Raw genomic sequence first — 16802 nt, forward strand, 5'->3', positions numbered from 1 at the left:
TCACAGAGCTTAGAGAGAAGCAAGCTCCTGGAGGAAGACTCGGTGAAGCCAGGAATTACATCAAGCTTTTTACCACTGGGAAAGATGGGCTGGTAAAAATACCAAGGGGCTGAGCAAAGAGATTCAATGCAAACCAAAGGACAAAGAGAAACTCTACTAGCAAACACACAAATACATTCATAAAATCTAGAGGGTAAGTCAAGTTTTTCTAGCAAGTCCACCAATCAATCAGTCAATAAACATGCATTTATTTAGCACTTACTATATTCCCGGAACTGTACTCAGTCCTGGGTTTACAAAGACAAAACAAAAATGGTCTTCATATGCAAGGATCTTACATATTAATGGGGGAGACAACACACATACATGTGTGTGCATGTATATGTGAATACATACACAAACGTGTTTATATACCCATGTATGTGCATATATATGTATCCATATATAAACACATGAATATATACATATATGTGTGTATAGGTACAGGAGATAGAGTGCCACACCTGGAGTTAGGAAGACCTAAGTTTAAATCCAGCCTCAGACATTTACTAGCTGTGTGACCCTGGGCAAGTTAACCCTTTTGGCCTCAGTTTCCTCATCTGTAAAATGAGCTGGAGAAGGAAATGACAAACCACTCTGGTGTTTTTGCCAAGAAATCCCCAAATGGGGTCACAAAGAGTTGGACATGACTGAAAATGACTAAACAATAACAAATATACATATGTGTGTATGCTTCTGTGTGTATTTATATATATATATATATATATATACATATACATGTATATGTACGTGTGTGTGTGTGTGTGTGTGTGTGTGTGTGTGTGTGTGTGTGTGTGTGGAGAGAGAGAGAGAGAGAGAGAGAGATTGGATCAGTCAATCACATTACCTCAGCCCACTTTTACTAAGTGACAAGATGTCTGATACCTTTATTAGGTGACATTAGGTTGCTCACTAGGTATGAACAAGTCCTAGCTAGGATAGGAATTTTGTTTGTATAGGATGAAGGATTTGGTCACATCTTGTAAAACAAGTGAGGTAGCTGGAATTGAGGATCTGGGTGCTTACATACAGCCTTCTGCTACAAGTCTCCAGCCCAGCCCCTGAGAAGGAATCACTTGGTGAGGGGAGGAGACTGACTTGGCCTCCACCTCAGCCTCAGTCTTCCCACCTCTGGCCAGAGAAGGATCCCTGAGGACCTGGACCTTCTATTCCAGCAGTGACGGTGGCAGCAGTTGGGAGCTGAGGACAGACTGGCTGGCTGTGATGGGCAAAGGCATGCTCAAGGCTCTACGAGGGGGCTAGCAGAAGAGCAGCATCAATGCTAAGAGAAAGACCATGAGGACCCCAGCAAAATAACTTCAAAGAGCCCTGTTACCCCTTTGACACATGTGCTCCCTAAGCCTGATCCCACTTTCCCCAGACTCTGCATGTACTGGGGGGAGAGGATATCTCAGACATTTAGACAAGCTGTATTGTACAAACTAAGCTTCCATAAGGAAACACCTATTTCCAAAAGCTAATCAATTCTGGCTGACTGATTGATAGAAGCTGATTTTAGGAGGGAGGATCATACTGTTGGGGGCTTGTGGGTCATAGAAGCGACCTCTGGGGCCCCTCAAGGTAAAAGCTAGAGCCCTGAGAAGATGAATAGATATGCTCTGGGGACCCAGCCTCCCAGTATGAGTGGAGGTTGGGAGAGCAGCTCCAGACTTTGTTCTATACACACAAATAGGTAAATACAGTATATGAGCAGAGGAGATAATCCACAAATGTATCATTGCATTCTTAGTCTTTCACTGATGCCTTCCATACATCATGGATGCCTTCTCTTCTCCGACACGGCCACCATCTCGGTGCAGACCCTCATCTCCTCTCCCTTGGACTGCTGCAACAGCCTTTGGTTGTTCTGCAGAACAGGGACTGCAAACCAAACTTTGGGAAACTTTTCCAGCCCCCTGCTCGGTGCTTTTAATAATTCTCAACACACTGAGTCTCTCCCCACTCCAGTCTATTCTCCATTCAGCTGCCATATTAATCTAATTAAAGCAAAGATCTGACCATGTCACTCCCCTGTCCTATATACTCCATCCGCTTCCTCTCACTTCCAGGATCAAATAGAAAATCCTTTGTTTGACTTTCACAGTTGGTCCCTTCCCATCTTTTCAGTTTTCTTACACGTTATACTTTGCAATCCAACGACTAATCTCTTGGCTCTTCCTCCAACAAGACCCTCCATCCCCCAACTCTGGGAGTTTTCTCTGGCTGTCCCCTTCATCTCCAACTCTTGCCCTCCTTGGCTTCTTTTAAGTCCGAGCTAAAACCTCACCTCCTACAGGAAGGCTTCCTTGATTCCCTTATCATGATAATCCCTTCCCTCTGAGACTACCCTTGGTCTCTCCTAACTCTTATCTTGTTTGCATACATTCTATCCCCCATTAGACTATGAGCGTCTTGAAGGCAGGGAATGGTTTTGTTTTTAAATGATTTAAAGGTAGGCAAGATTTGAAAGGTACCAGGATTTAAATTTGTCTTCTGGCCACCCAACCAGTGTGTTTTCCCTGACATCACAGTGTGTCCCACACTCCCGTTGGGTCAGAAGTCAGAAGATATGGGTTTTAATTCCATACCTCAATGGAATCCCTATTTCTCTCTGTACCTCAGCTTCCTTTGTGTTAATGAAGTTAATTAAGTTAAAGAAGTGGATATCCTCTAAGATGGCGTGCAGATCTATGGCAGTACCAAGTGCATCAGAGGGACATAAAGCAATGCTTTCTCTAACAAGGTTTCTAGATGGGATGGGGCCTGACCTGGGCCATAGAACGGGGGGGAAGGGAGAAGGCTTGGCGTTCTAGGTAGAAGGTGCGGCGTCAGGGAGGAGCCAGAGGCAGGAGGGTGACTGGGAAGCCATCCAGTCTGGCCTGAGTGTCTGCCTGTTGGACGCTTTCATAAGCATACAAAATGATTTCCACTTCAGCTGGATTTTTCTAATGACATTTAAGACAAATTAATGGGAAGATAATTCTCTGGACACAGGCAGTTTTGTTATCTGGCCCTCATTTACTGATCTTTTTTTCCTACTCAGACTTGGAACTTTGGCCGGGTTCCAACAGGGGCCTAGCACCCACAGCATTGAAGATTTCTGGGCTCATCAATTTTCCCCCATCTGTTTAGTGTTATTGGACCTATGTTTGGAAAAAAGGGAGGAACAGGGGGGATTTGGCTCCCCAACTTACTCTATTCTTTGTCCAGTCTCCTCCTCAAGAGCCCTTATTTTCCAGTGAAAGCTTTCCTACTTCATATGCTGAAGTCTAGAAAATTATTTTTCATCAAGTAAATTATAGAACTGGGAGGAGCCTTGGGAGTCACCCAGCCCACCCCTCCATACTTTACAGATGTGGAAATTGAGCTCAGAGATGCTTGCCCCAAATCGCAAAGCTAATAAGCACAACAGGGACTGTACAACCCAGGTTTCCCAGCCCGCTGCGCAGTGCTTTTAATAATACTCGACACATGATCTTGTTTATCCTTCCAAACACAGAGTGAGACAGTGGATTAATAGTCACAGATACAAAGTGTTTTCTTCACCACGACCCTACGAAGCTAACATTATTTTCATTTTGCCAATGAGGAAACTAAAGTTCAGAGAGATGAGATTGTTTGCCCAGGGTCAAGGCAGAGCTAGTAAATTTGTTGGAGATGAGATTTAAGCCCTGTCTCCAGGTCAGGGTAATTAGTGTCTAATGGAGAAACCGAGGCCTAGAGAATTAAAGTAAATTTCCCAGGGTCATGCAGATTAGTTAAGGAAACTGAGCAAAGGATTGTTGTTGTTCAGTTGTTTTCAGTCATGCCCAACTCTTCATGACTTTTGGGGGGATTTTCTTGGCAAAGATACTGGTATGGTTGGCCATTTCCTTCTCCAGCTCATTTTATAAATGAGAAAATGGAGGCAAACAGGGTTAAGTGACTTGCCCAGGGTCACACAGCTAATAAGTGTCTGAGGTTGGATTTGAACTCAGGAGGATGAGTCTCCATGATTCCAAGCCCAGTCCTCTATCCACTGTGCCACATAACTACCCCCATTGAAGGACAGGGGAAGGCATTTTAAACTAAAAAAGACAAAGGGAATTTCCTTTGTTTGCTAGAGAAATAACTGTTAACTGATTGTTACTGTAAGAGATATTTCTTCTTACTATAACTAATTTTAGTAGTTGGCACTACTGCTGAGCTTCTGGAAAAAGTCATCATGGCCTAACACTAAGGAATACAGAGAAGGACAATAAAGATGGTGAAAGCCAAGGAAAAACTGACCTATCAAGAGAAAAACAAAAGGATTTCATTCTCAAAGTTTGGATGCAAGCAAAATAATTTTTTAAATTTAAGAATAAAAGCCGTGTGTTGGCAAGTTGTGAGCACCAAAAAGAAGGAAAAACTGAAAGGAATACAATGAAATGGAAGAAAATAATAGTCCATTTTGTAACAGGTTGTCTTTAAGGGTTCACTGCATAAGGGCGATAGGAAAGACGCCTACTCCCTCTTGGGTGGCTCCCAACCTTGGAATGTGGACATCACCAGACTTTTCCAGCCAGTCCCTTTCTCCCCACATTAGTCTAGACCTACTTTCTAACCACCTCCCCTCACTCCACCCTGAAGAAGCATCTTTCTTATCCCAAGTGGAAAAGAACAATGGAGCCCCACTAGATAGCTACAGTGCTATTTTTAAGCTCACAGTTTTTGTACAGGGGAGAGAAGACCAGATCTACATGATCGGGTCTTTCTCTGCTTTGGGGAAATTTCCCAAGCGTAATTAGTAATAAAATTCTTTTTCATATAACTCAGGAACCCCCAGTTGAGATAGAAATCCAAAGAATTAGACAGAGTCTCTGCTTTCTATCCCATGTCAATAAACAGAAAGGCTTCTCCTTCTCAACAATGCAGGGCACAGAAAGAAACAGGATGCTTTATTCTTTTCTAGCCTGCCCTAATATGGATTAAACTGGAAAGGCTTAACAAACTTTAAAGAAAAGAAAAACTTTGGAATTGGTGTCTTCACTCTTGGACAGAGATGGGAGGAGGAGAGAAAAGTACTTTACTGTCTGATATCCTCTTCTTGGTGTCTTAGACCAAAGGGTCAGCAAAGTGTGGGCTGAGGGTCAAATTACTCAATGGGCTAAGAATGGTTTTTACATTTTAAAATCAATAAAATTTTTGAAATGTAAAAACAGCTTTCATAGCTCTCCTTACAAAAACAGGTGGGAGGCTAGATTTGGCTCTCTGGCTGCAGTTGGCTGACCCCTTCCACTATCCCATCTGGCCTCTGAAAGCAGAGGCAGCTGAAGCCCACAGAGGTCTAGCGGGGGCATGTCGGCCGTGATACCACAACATCACGACAAAACAATAATACATTTTTAAAATCCCACCCCCTCTCTCAGTCTCTATAGTCCCCCCTCTTGACTCATATCCCAAACTGTGGTCATGCCATAGAGTTACCCAATTTAAATGTCATCCTGCTTGCTCACTTCTTGCTCATCCTAGTGAGATTTCCCTTCTGCTCTCCCTCCAGGGTGAGAGAAGAGCAGACTGTCTTTTCCTAAGGCAGTGACAGCCTTATTTTGTCTACTTTTGGAGTATTCCCAGATCACCTAAGATGGAGGGACCAGCTTTTGGGAGAAGACACCCTACATTCCCCCACCACTGTGATGGGAGTAGCCTCTATCAATTGGCTGCATATTTAAAAACTGCCAGACTGGGACACTCACCTTCCTTTTTTTCAAATAGTATTTCATTTTTCCAATTACATGTGAATATCATTTTCAACATTCATTTCTTAAAAGATTTTGAGTTTCAAAATTTTCTCCCTCTCTTCTTTCCCTCTCCCTTCCCTAAGCCAGCAAACAATCTGATATGGGTTATACATTACAGTCATATTAAACACATTTCCACATTAGTCATGTTGTGAGAGAAGAATCAAAATGAAAGAGGAAAACCACTAGAAAGAAGAAACAAACAAACAAACAAAACAGCAAAAGTGAAGATGGTATGCTTCGATCTGCATTCACACTCCATAGTACTTTCTCTGGATGTGGAAAGCATTTTCCCTCATGAGTCTTTTGGAATTGTCTTGGATCATTATATTGCTGAGAAGAGCTAAGTCTGTCACAGTTGATGCTCACACAGTGTTATTGTTACTGGGTACAATGTTCTCCTGGTTCTGCTCACTTCACACAGCATCAGTCCACTTAAGTCTTTCCAGGTTTTTCTGAAATCAGCCTGTTCATCATTTCTTATAGCACAACAGTGTTTTATTACATTCATATGACGCAACTTGTTCAGCCATTCCCCAAATGAGGGACATCCCCTCAATTTCCAATTCTTTGCCACCACAAAAGAGCTGCTATTTTTTGTACATGTGAATCCTCTTCCCTTTTTTTATGATTTCTTTGTGATATAGACCTAATAGTGGTGTTCCTGGATCGGGCATAGGTCCCAAATTGCTGTCCAGAACAGTGGACCCAGTTCAAAACTCCAGCGATGCATTAGTGTTTGTTCCAATTTTCCCTTATCTTCTCCAACTTTAATTTCATTCATTTCCCTTTTTTGGCTTATTATCCAATCTGCTGAGTATAAGGTGATACCTCAGAGTAGTTTTAATTTGCATTTCTCTAATCACTAGTGATTGAAAACATTTTTTCATATGGCTACAGATAATTTTAATTTCTTCATCTGAAAACTGCCTGTTTATATCCTTTGGCCATTTCTCAATTGGGGAATGGCCTGTATTCTTGTATATTTCATTCAGTTCTCTATATATTTGAGAAATGGGGCCTTTATCAGAAACATTGGCAGTAAAATTGTTTCCTAGCTTTCTGCTTTCCTTCTAATCTTGGTTGCATTGGCACCCACCCTCTTTCATACTATATCCAGAGAAGGATGAAGGTCACAATTCACTCATAGGCACCATGAACTAACTGGAGGGTGGCAGGGAGAAAGATCCTTCCCCAAACCAACCCTTTTATTCTGTGGCCCTGAGAAATAGGGTGGGGGTTTTGAACTGGTCTATTTTGTTTCTCCTTTGTAGCTCTGAGCACAGATAGCGGAATCTCCCACTGGATTTGGGAACTCAAGCCATGGTGACCTTAAAGGAAGGATTTCAGGGTAAATGTTGCTGCCAGCCCCCAAGGTGGGCTTTGGAGTTGGAACTTGGTGAGGCTATGCTATATAGGAACTGAGCTGAGCTGTGAACTTAAGATGCCTCCTCTTCCCAAGGTATGAGGCGGAACTTGTATGAGGAACGATTGTTATGTTTGTCTTGCTATAATTTTGCAGTAGATATTCCTTCATAACAGGTAATCCAACTGTTAGGTGATTAAATGAAACTGGGGTATAGAGGAATCCTCCTATAATTGGGGGAAACACCATTGCTGGACCCAATGGCAGAGTCTAGATGCCCCTAACCTCACTTAGGGGCACTGGAGAACCCTGGGGGAGGGGTGAAAAGTAACACAGGACCATCAGGCAGTGGGCACCGGGGTAAGCACTACTACACATAAGTTCATGCTGGGAAAGTCTCCTTCCCACAGAAAGTGTTTTCCAAATGCCCCGCTACATAGCCTACCAGTATCTGCTAGGTTACAATGAAATAAAATGGTTTTTGTCCATCTCTCTATCATAGACCCCCATCACACAAGGGACTTACACTTTATAGTAAAAAAGTGGACAGTTCCCTCCCCACACATACATCATCAGATATCAGACGTTGGAATTTTTCCCCCATGGTGGGTAGTGGCAAAGGAAAATAGCCCCAAATGTGGGAGGGGAAAACACTCAAAGAAGAACGGAATGAACTGAAAGGAGAAACTTAGAACTGGCTGAGATTTGCATGTGTGCCAGTGTTTCTACATGCAAGGGGAATGATCAAGGATTCCCCTGACCATCTATTTCCCTTACATTCTCTTTTCAGTTAAGGGTATGCTGGCAAGGGTAATCAAACTGGGGTGCTTTGGAAACACACTGATTCACATTCCCAAAACATGTGTACCTTCCAGGAGAATCTATCACGGGGATGTGAGATTGTTTACTCAATAGTAATTCCAGGTTTGGTGACCTCATTTCTTGCCTTTGAACAGAGGGCCCTATGTGCTTCTGAATACTTATGGGCTCTTGTCTTTTATGCCTTTTGCTTTTTTTTCTGGAGACAAAATAAAAACTGTCCCATGCCCTTGAGACAGTACCTCATATGCCTATTGAAGATCTGGGGACCCTTGTATTCACATTTGAGGAAAGTGAGACACGAGCATATTAGGGTACATTCCTGGAGCAATTCTAGGTGTGGGCACTGTGCTCAAGAGAGAAACAAACCTATTTGGGATCAGCTCCCAGAATTTAACTTCGTCTACATGGGCATAGTTCCAAGGTGGGGGAATTGGCAATCACTCCTGAATCCTGAGTTCATACGTTTTGTTTTTGTTTGGTTTTTTACTTACCTAGGAGAATGTAATGAGGGAAGGTTTGGGGTTTTGCTTTGTTTTTTTCATTTTTATCTTTTTGTTGTCAATAGTCTCATATAGTGCCTCAGATGGATCTATCAAATGTTCATATCTCTATCTCTATCTCTATGTGTGTATATACACATCTATCATCTATCTATCCACATACATTTATGTTCCTTTATTTTGTTGAATTACTTGTATACACTTTGGGAAGGCATGATTGTTTATATCTCATCATGTTTGTGGGCTGATAAGTATAATTATTATTAATAATACTATAACTTAACTAGAAGGCAGTCAATTGGGCTGGTCCAACACTGTATAAATATAGCTTGGACAAATACTACAGATGGACAATGAATTAGAGCCAGAATTCAATAGGAGGGAGGAAAAAGAGAAGACTGCTGGATCACTGTTAGGAACTAGCAGAAAACTTTAGTGACTTCAAGTTGCTTCCTGGCACCAAAGCACATCTTTTTAAAAAATCAAAATTCTCCTGGCAAGGTTATATCTGTGAAATGAATCATGGGCCAACACAATCTCAGTTGCAGATGGCCCAGAAGGCAATGGAAAGACTGCGCAAAGACTGTGACATATAAACATTGATGACTTGTGGGCAAAATGTGACATAAAAGATATAAAGAAATGACGTGTATGACCAAAAAGAGAGATAGGATGATGACATGGAGAGAGAGGGATAACAGGACTGGGGAAAAGGGTAAGGATTCTGGTGAAGTGACGTGATGTTAGAATGTCTGGTGGATTAGTGATGACTCTCCCAGAAAATGATAAAAAATTACAGAGAAATACCAAATATTAATGGAATATTATTGACAATTTTTAAAAAATTAGTTACATTTCATAAGGGAGTCAGTCATATTAATCAGGATGGATCCGTTCCTTTCCTATTGAGATACTCTTCAGGGATAGATTCATTTTCTCCAGTCATGAATCTGAGAACTTAGTGATAGGGGAATAGAAATGAACTAATGTAGCAGTGAATAAAAATCAAAAGCTAGAGTACTGAAAAATCCTGATTTGTGTTCACCATATCCTGGGAAGTAATCCTAAAAAGTTAAAAGATTTCTCCCCCGCTCTTCATTGGAGGTTGGGTATACAGAACTCTAGTCATGTTCAATCGAGTAAAGGAGGGACAGTTGCAAACTAGAACAGTCCTGACTAAAGATGTGTCGAAAGGAAGAAGCAAAATAGATGTGCTGAAAAGTAGGTTGGAAGAAGCAGCCCATGGAACTCAAGTCAAGGAAAGAAAACCACTTAAGTTTTCCTTTCTTCCTTTTTTTTTTTTTTGAAACCAATTTTATTGAAACACTGATGGAATGGTATCCTCTATGTAAATTTGTTGGTCAGAGACTAAAATCGGTAAACCAAAACCTCTAAGCTTTGGGGTGACAGTAGTCAAAATGATAGTAGCAAGGAGTATGGTGTTTCATCATTTATGAATCTTCCACAAGTTGAATAATTTAAGGAGTGACCATACTTAGTCTACTTATCATCAGTTTTAGTTCACAGTGGTACACACCTGCCTTGGGAACACAAGAGGCATAGAATTTAAAAGGATATTTAACTATAGGTTTCTTCCCTCACAATGCCGACTTACAGATAATCCAAAATTTAACTTTTATCCATTTGTATGGGGAAAAGGAAAAGGATATTGTTCCTGGGTCTTTATCATAGAATATTAGGAAAACTTGGGAAATCAGAAACTCAAGTCACAGGTAAAGAACCTGAATGACTGAAGAATGGCCAAATAGTAGAGAAGACTACAAGACCAAAGGTACAGGGGAAATGGTGCAAGCTCTAACCAGCTGGGTGTTAGTGTCTCCATAGAATTTACTGAAGGTAAATTGAGGAGCATAATTCTGTTAACAAAGTGGGTCAAATGGCTACCTCAGTTAGGCCAAGGACCCAGAAGAGAAGGCATAGCTCCTTTTTATAAGCATAGAATAAAGAACAGAACTGGATAGATGAGGAAATGAATGCAATTAGTTACAGGGCTAGGAGCTTCATAGCGGTGAGGACAACACAACTGCTTGGAAATCAGGAATGGAGGGCTAGCAACAACCCCCTTCTTCCCTACTGTGATTAAGAAATATTGTTGTGGGGGCAGCTAAGGGGCGCAGTGGATAAAGCACCGGCCCTGGATTCAGGAGGACCTGAGTTCAAATCTGGCTTCAGACACTTGACACTTGCTAGCTGTGTGGCCTTCGACAGGTCACAGAACCTTCACTGCCCCGCAAAAAAATAAATAAATTGTTGTGATTGTACATATATAACCTCTATCGGATTGCTTTCTATCTTGGGTAGGGGGGAGGGAAGGGAGGGTGGGAGAAAAATTTGGAGATAAAAATCCTATGAAAACAAATGTTGAAAACTAGCTTTACATGTAACTGGAAAATAATAAAATACTTTTGATTTAAAAAAGAAATATTGTTGAAGTTGACCTGCAAGGTTGGAGATAGAGGATGAGATTTTTTGGATAAGACACCAGACATCCCTGAAGGATAGCTTGGTGGTATAAAGATTCTAGACCAGACTCCCTGGGATCCACCTGCATCCCTCAAGAATAGCAGATTTCCTTGAAGCAAGAATAGAACACTGGTTAGCAGGAGAAGTAAACTTCTAAACTTAGTCATAAGCAAAGACTCAAAGAAATGTGGCTTGAGCAATAATACAAAATGGTACGGAACAGAATCCATTACAGAGTAGAATCAATTACAAAATGATACAGAATCAATTTAATTTCTCCAATGGGAAGAAAGCCTAATGTATGTGTGTTGCAGTTTATAAGTTAATATAGAAAGTTAGCAGCCCCATGTCTACTGACCATCCAGAAATAAATGAGAAAATGATAAGATGATTTTGATGGAAGGAAGGAAGGAAAAGAAATAAGAAATAAAATGCTACACATTGTTGCATCTCAAGTTCAAATGTTATACCCTCTACATACTCTGAATGTCAGGATCAAGATTACTAAAGGTTTCCATTCAAAATGTCAAAACTTTGTGTCTTACCCTTTAGTTTGAAGAGGGACAGAGACTTAGATATTAGTGATAAGAACCAGATCTATTAATGGGGGATAATAACTGAAACCAAATTTATGATTTACTGAAAGGACAGAGTTTCCTTAGTGTGGGAGGAACTTTGTTATCTTGTTGGAAAGGCTAATTCTGGGGCAATTCTAAGAACTGGTCAATAACATCTGGGATATGTCTTACAAAGCTGTTTTTCTCTGCCCAGAGATGATAGGAAGTATGGTCCAACTGGCTTAAGGAGCTTACTGAACAAGTTGTAGTCTAAGTGCTTGCATAGCCTAAACTTATAGGGTCCTATACATGAGCTCTGCCTTCACTATATGGCCAAGGAGGCTGGAGATCACCTTCCTTGTCTTACCAACAATTAGTATCTAAATAACAAGTTATTGAGTAAATTTAGCTCAATAACTTCAAGATTTAGAAAATGTTTGAATGCTATACAGACAACTTAATATAAAAGCCCAATATACAAAAATATGAATTAACAAAATCTGAAATTTGGGAGATTTCTCCATACAAATATATACCCAGAGGGATTTTTTTACATAGTAAACTGTTATTACATATGATAATACAATTTTTAAAATTCAACTTACAAACACATGAACACATTATGTAGAACAAGGTAAGGCATAGTTTAATACTAGAGATAATGTAATCTTGAGAATATTTTAACCAAAAAAGCAAAATTTGAGTGTAAACAAAGGGGCAAAACCCGTGGTTTTAACCCAGCTAACGGGCAGGCATTCTTCCAAGGAGCAATTTAATCCTTAATATCCCTGCCAACTACAGCCTTGTACAAAGAAAACAGAAATGAAGCTCAACTAGTGAACTGTTTAAGGGTTTCAGATGATACAGATTTTAATCTGTCACTTAATGAGGTGAATCATTTCACTTGTCACACTAAAACTTACAGATTCTTCTTTCTCCAAATGAAATGAAAAACTGAAAGTTATTCTTATTGTTCCAGCACATCAACTTTAGTCTCTTATAGGGAAAAAATATTCCTTTTTTTGTTCTTTTTGGTTCTGCTCCCCCTCCTGGAGTAGGGGAAGGAAGCTTGTTTTTGTAATCCAAAAAAAATTCTTTTAACAAAACATGCTAGCATGATTCCAGTCCAGGACTTATCCAGCTAAGTTTTTTTTTTTTTTTAAAGTAAGGCAATTGGGGTTAAGTGACTTGCCCAGGGTCACACAGCTAGTAAGTGTGTGTTAGGTGTCTGAGGCCGGATTTGAACTCAGGAACTCCTGACTCGAGGGCCAGTGCTCTATCCACTGTGCCACCTAGCTACCCCTTATCCAGCTAAGTTCTAATGATGATCTTTTGAAGAACAGTATCTAAGGTTTCTAGTTTACTGTTACAAAGAGAAAGGCACTTTATTTTTACTTTTTGGTACTTATTACATCTGCATTTGACATAAAATGGTACAGTAGTGGGGGCAGCTAGGTGGGGCAGTGGATAAAGCACCTGCCCTGGATTCAGGAGTACCTGAGTAAATCCGGCCTCAAACACTTGACACTTACTAGCTGTGTGACCCTGGGCAAGTCACTTAACCCCCATTGCCTGGCAAAAAAAAAGGTACAGTAGCTACCATTTACTAATTCAGAGAATCCTAGATTTTCTTAAAAGGTGTTTTATGATTATTTTTTTATAGTATTATGGTAAAACAGAGCTACAACAATAACAATTCATCAGACTCCTGTGAGTTTAACTGTGTATACTCAGCCCCAGTAATGATCTCAGCATCTGTCTGAAGCACTAACAAAACTAAATCTAGTGCCCTGCGCCACGCCTCAAGCTTTGGTGTGACAACATCGTAAACCCTTGATGTTTCCTTCAGTCTACTAGGAAGACCTGAATTTACAACCCCACTAGTTGGTTTATTGTATTCTTTCAGAAGGTATAACAAAGGACAACCAGAGCCTGTGGTCTTTTGGAGAAAGTCTTGAACGAATGTGCTGGCTTCACTTTCTGATAAGCAAGTACCCGTGTTGTACACTACAGAAGAAAGGTACTTGTGCCATCCATCCGCCAAGGCTTTCAGTACAGCCGGTCCATAAAGGGCCTGAGATGAAGCCATCCAAGAGGAAGATGTATGGAGCCGTCCTGAACCATCCTTGTCCATCTTTTCATGAGGCTGCTCTATGAGCATCTGAAGATGGGTAAGGCACAAGACTTCCACTGCGCCACCTCCGAGGAAGACCTTCTCATCAACTAGCGCATGATACAAGCGATAAGCACAAGTCCAGAAGTGATCTTCCTTGGCTTGCATCTGTGCTATGACTGGGCTGGTGAGCACAGCTGTGGCTAGGATGATTCCCTCAGCTCTGATTAAGACAGCCACCCTGTCACTCGCTTCTATGGTATTCAGTTGGCCCATTCTCCACGAGCTCACATAGACATCCCTCCCCACACAGTCTTCACTCAGTTGAGTAGCATAGGTCACCTGTTCTGCTCCAGTGACCTCTGCAAAATCCTGCAGCACATGATGACTCACTGGCCCAATTATCAGCAAGTTACTATGCATACACCTTTCCATTAAATCGTCAGACACATTTCCTCGCACCATGACTAGGTTGACATGTAACTGGATGAATATCTCCAAGACACGGTCCTGCCACAGCCTCTCCTGATACATCACACTTTCCAATTCAGTTTTAACTCTTTCTGGCCCATTAAATCCCAAGTGGTGGTAATCCTCTTTGAGGTCACCATCGATGAGAATGACCCGCAAAGGCTGATTCTGTAGTTCTCTGATTACTGTAGCGTAGTTTATCGATACCAGAGTTATGTATCCAGAATGGACACAAGAAAAGCTTTCGGGTATGCCCGGTAAACAGCAAGTGGAAACTTTGGAAACTTCAAACCTAAATGGTACCACACAATTCCTCTTCCTCACACATGCATTCTGATATTGGCATCTGATGGCCGCTTCCACTAATGTCATACTACTATGATCTCCGTGGCTCAGACCCACTGCCAGCTGCACTAGATCATTGCATCTCTGAACGTAAGAGTCGAGATAGCTTTTGACACTTGTCTGATAGGAGCCATTTTCTGCCCTAGTAAAATGCCTGCTTTGGCTCAGTCTTGATTTCCTAGCATGGCTATTTGTAATCAGATTGGTTTTGGGAGCCTGAGGCATAGCTTTATTTCCTTTAGCTGCCAATTGAGAGCTGAAGTATGAAGACCCAAAAGACACTTCAGAAGAGCGCCTGGAAGAAAATGCAGGAGTGGATGGTAGGGAAGACACGTCTTTTACATCACGCCCTTTTTCCATCCAAAGCATCTCTGGTGGAATCTGCACAAGAGGGCTGGGGATGATGCTCAGGGTTCCAAGAAAAGGATATCTCCTTGTGTCTGCAGTGCTGTCAACTACATCATGCAGAGGGATCAGAAGAGGAGCAACTTCTTCCCTGCAGGACCTCAGGCCTTCGGACATCACTGCCACAATGACTGAACTCGGGATGTCTTGTTGAAGACATTCCAGGGCAGCGGCACTCCACGCACCCGCGAGAAACAGCAGGGTACTGGTCCCAGTGCCATACACCTTCTTCTGGGACTGTACTGTTTCATAAAGAAGCTGTCCAATGGAACTAGTTAAATCCAGATTTTCAAGAAGCCTCAGGGCAGAACAGGTCAATACGCTTTCATGAGAATCTTCACCTATAATGAACTTGGATGACTTTATGGGGCCTAGGAAACTTCGTCCTGTTTCTGTTAAGGAGACAAGTTGCTGAAGTCCCACGTGCCTCCTCTTATTTATATTTCTGCAAGCCATGACCGGTTTCAATATCTCCCAATGTGATAAAAGCAGCTCATAACACCTGGCACTCATTCAACATCATTGTTAGTTACAAATCCCAAAGACTACAGCAGTCTGAAGGCCTTTCAGTGAGCTGAGGTCCTGATGACCAGCATCCTTAAATGTGAATGCATGCATGGGTGGTGGGGGCTATCACCTCTCCATCTGCTGGTCCGCTGTTCCTTCTACATGGCAGACTTTTCCACCTGCAGCACTTGAGAATTAGAATAGATGATGTCTCCGTGGAATATTCTCTTCTGTAAAAGGAAAAGTACATAGCCCATCTTGACTCAAACAAATCCACGGAATGAGAGTAAATGAGAATTACAAACCCCTATTTGCATTAGTAGCCTGATAGACTTTGACCAGTGGCTCCCAGTGTCAAAGAGATATCGTGGAAGAGCGGAGAAAGAGCCGGAAGTCAGCAAGATGGGCTTGTCACCCCAGTTCTGACACTTACAGCTATGTGACCTGGCATAATAAGACATCTGCCCTCCCTGTGGTATCCCATCTACTGTGCTCAAGGAGTCACAGGTCATTTATACATTCGTGCCTATGTAAACTGTGCTGACATAAAAGTATACACAGGGCTTTGTCGGACGATATTTATGCACATAGATGCATCTGTGCGTATATGTACGTGTGTGTATACATACTGACGTGCACACACATGACCTCTAGCTACAAGAGGCCAGAGATCGGCTGCTCCAACCCCTCATTTCAGAGCCTGCCCAAATCCATCGGCCAGCATTTATTGAGCCCCTACTGTATACCGGCTAAGCCAGAAAACAGTGGCGGGAAGCGATCCCCGTGACCCCACGCGTGCCCGTGGGTAGGCGCCTCCGAGTTCTTCTGGGCCAGACAGAGGTAGGCACACGATGGACACGTATGGAGGTGGATGATGGGCAGATAAGGGGCAGGAAGACCCACACATCTACACACGGGGTGTCCCAAAGAGGGGGGGCAGCCTGCGCAGACGCACCCCTGCCCTGCGCATTCCTGGCAACCCCCCCGCCCCGTCTCCCCCACGCTGGGCACGGGTGGGGCACACGCACACACTCGCGCAGACCCCACCCCCATGCAACCATGATTACTACCTGGGCCTCGGGTCCCCAGGGCGGGGGTCTTCCGGCAGAGGCCCAGAGAGAGAGGAAGGGCCCGAGGTCACGAAGCACTCACTCCCGACCCCCCGCCCGCGCCCCTCTTCCCCCACCCAGGCTGACCTTACCTACCTTTTCCTCCGGACTCTGACTGTCAGGCCTCGGCTCAGTCAGGCCTGCCGCTCCACGGACAAAACACCTCAGGTCCGCATTGCGCATGCGCCCAGAGGAAACGCGCCGTCGCTAGGCAACCGCGAGGCGCGCCCCCCCCCCAACACCATCGGTTAACTCCCGGGATGGGGGAGGGCGATGGCAGAGGAGCGGCCGTCCTATTAGTCGAGAGCGCGCGGAGGGCGGG

At 42.7% G+C, this 16802-nt stretch overlaps 1 protein-coding gene across 1 annotated transcript; it reads right to left on the minus strand.

The window, feature by feature from the left end:
• Nucleotides 1-12163: 12163 nt before the first annotated feature.
• Nucleotides 12164-16666, minus strand: BBS12 (Bardet-Biedl syndrome 12). The gene is made up of 2 exons (XM_043971625.1): nt 16577-16666; nt 12164-15601 (listed from the first exon to the last, which is right to left on the minus strand). The coding sequence occupies exon 2, from the start codon at nt 15375-15377 to the stop codon at nt 13212-13214; it is 2166 nt and encodes a 721-aa protein (XP_043827560.1). The 5' UTR covers nt 15378-15601; nt 16577-16666; the 3' UTR covers nt 12164-13211.
• Between the last annotated feature and the right edge of the window lie 136 nt (nt 16667-16802).

Source organism: Dromiciops gliroides, chromosome 6, assembly GCF_019393635.1.
Source record: "Dromiciops gliroides isolate mDroGli1 chromosome 6, mDroGli1.pri, whole genome shotgun sequence".
Classification (NCBI taxonomy): Eukaryota; Metazoa; Chordata; class Mammalia; order Microbiotheria; family Microbiotheriidae; genus Dromiciops; species Dromiciops gliroides.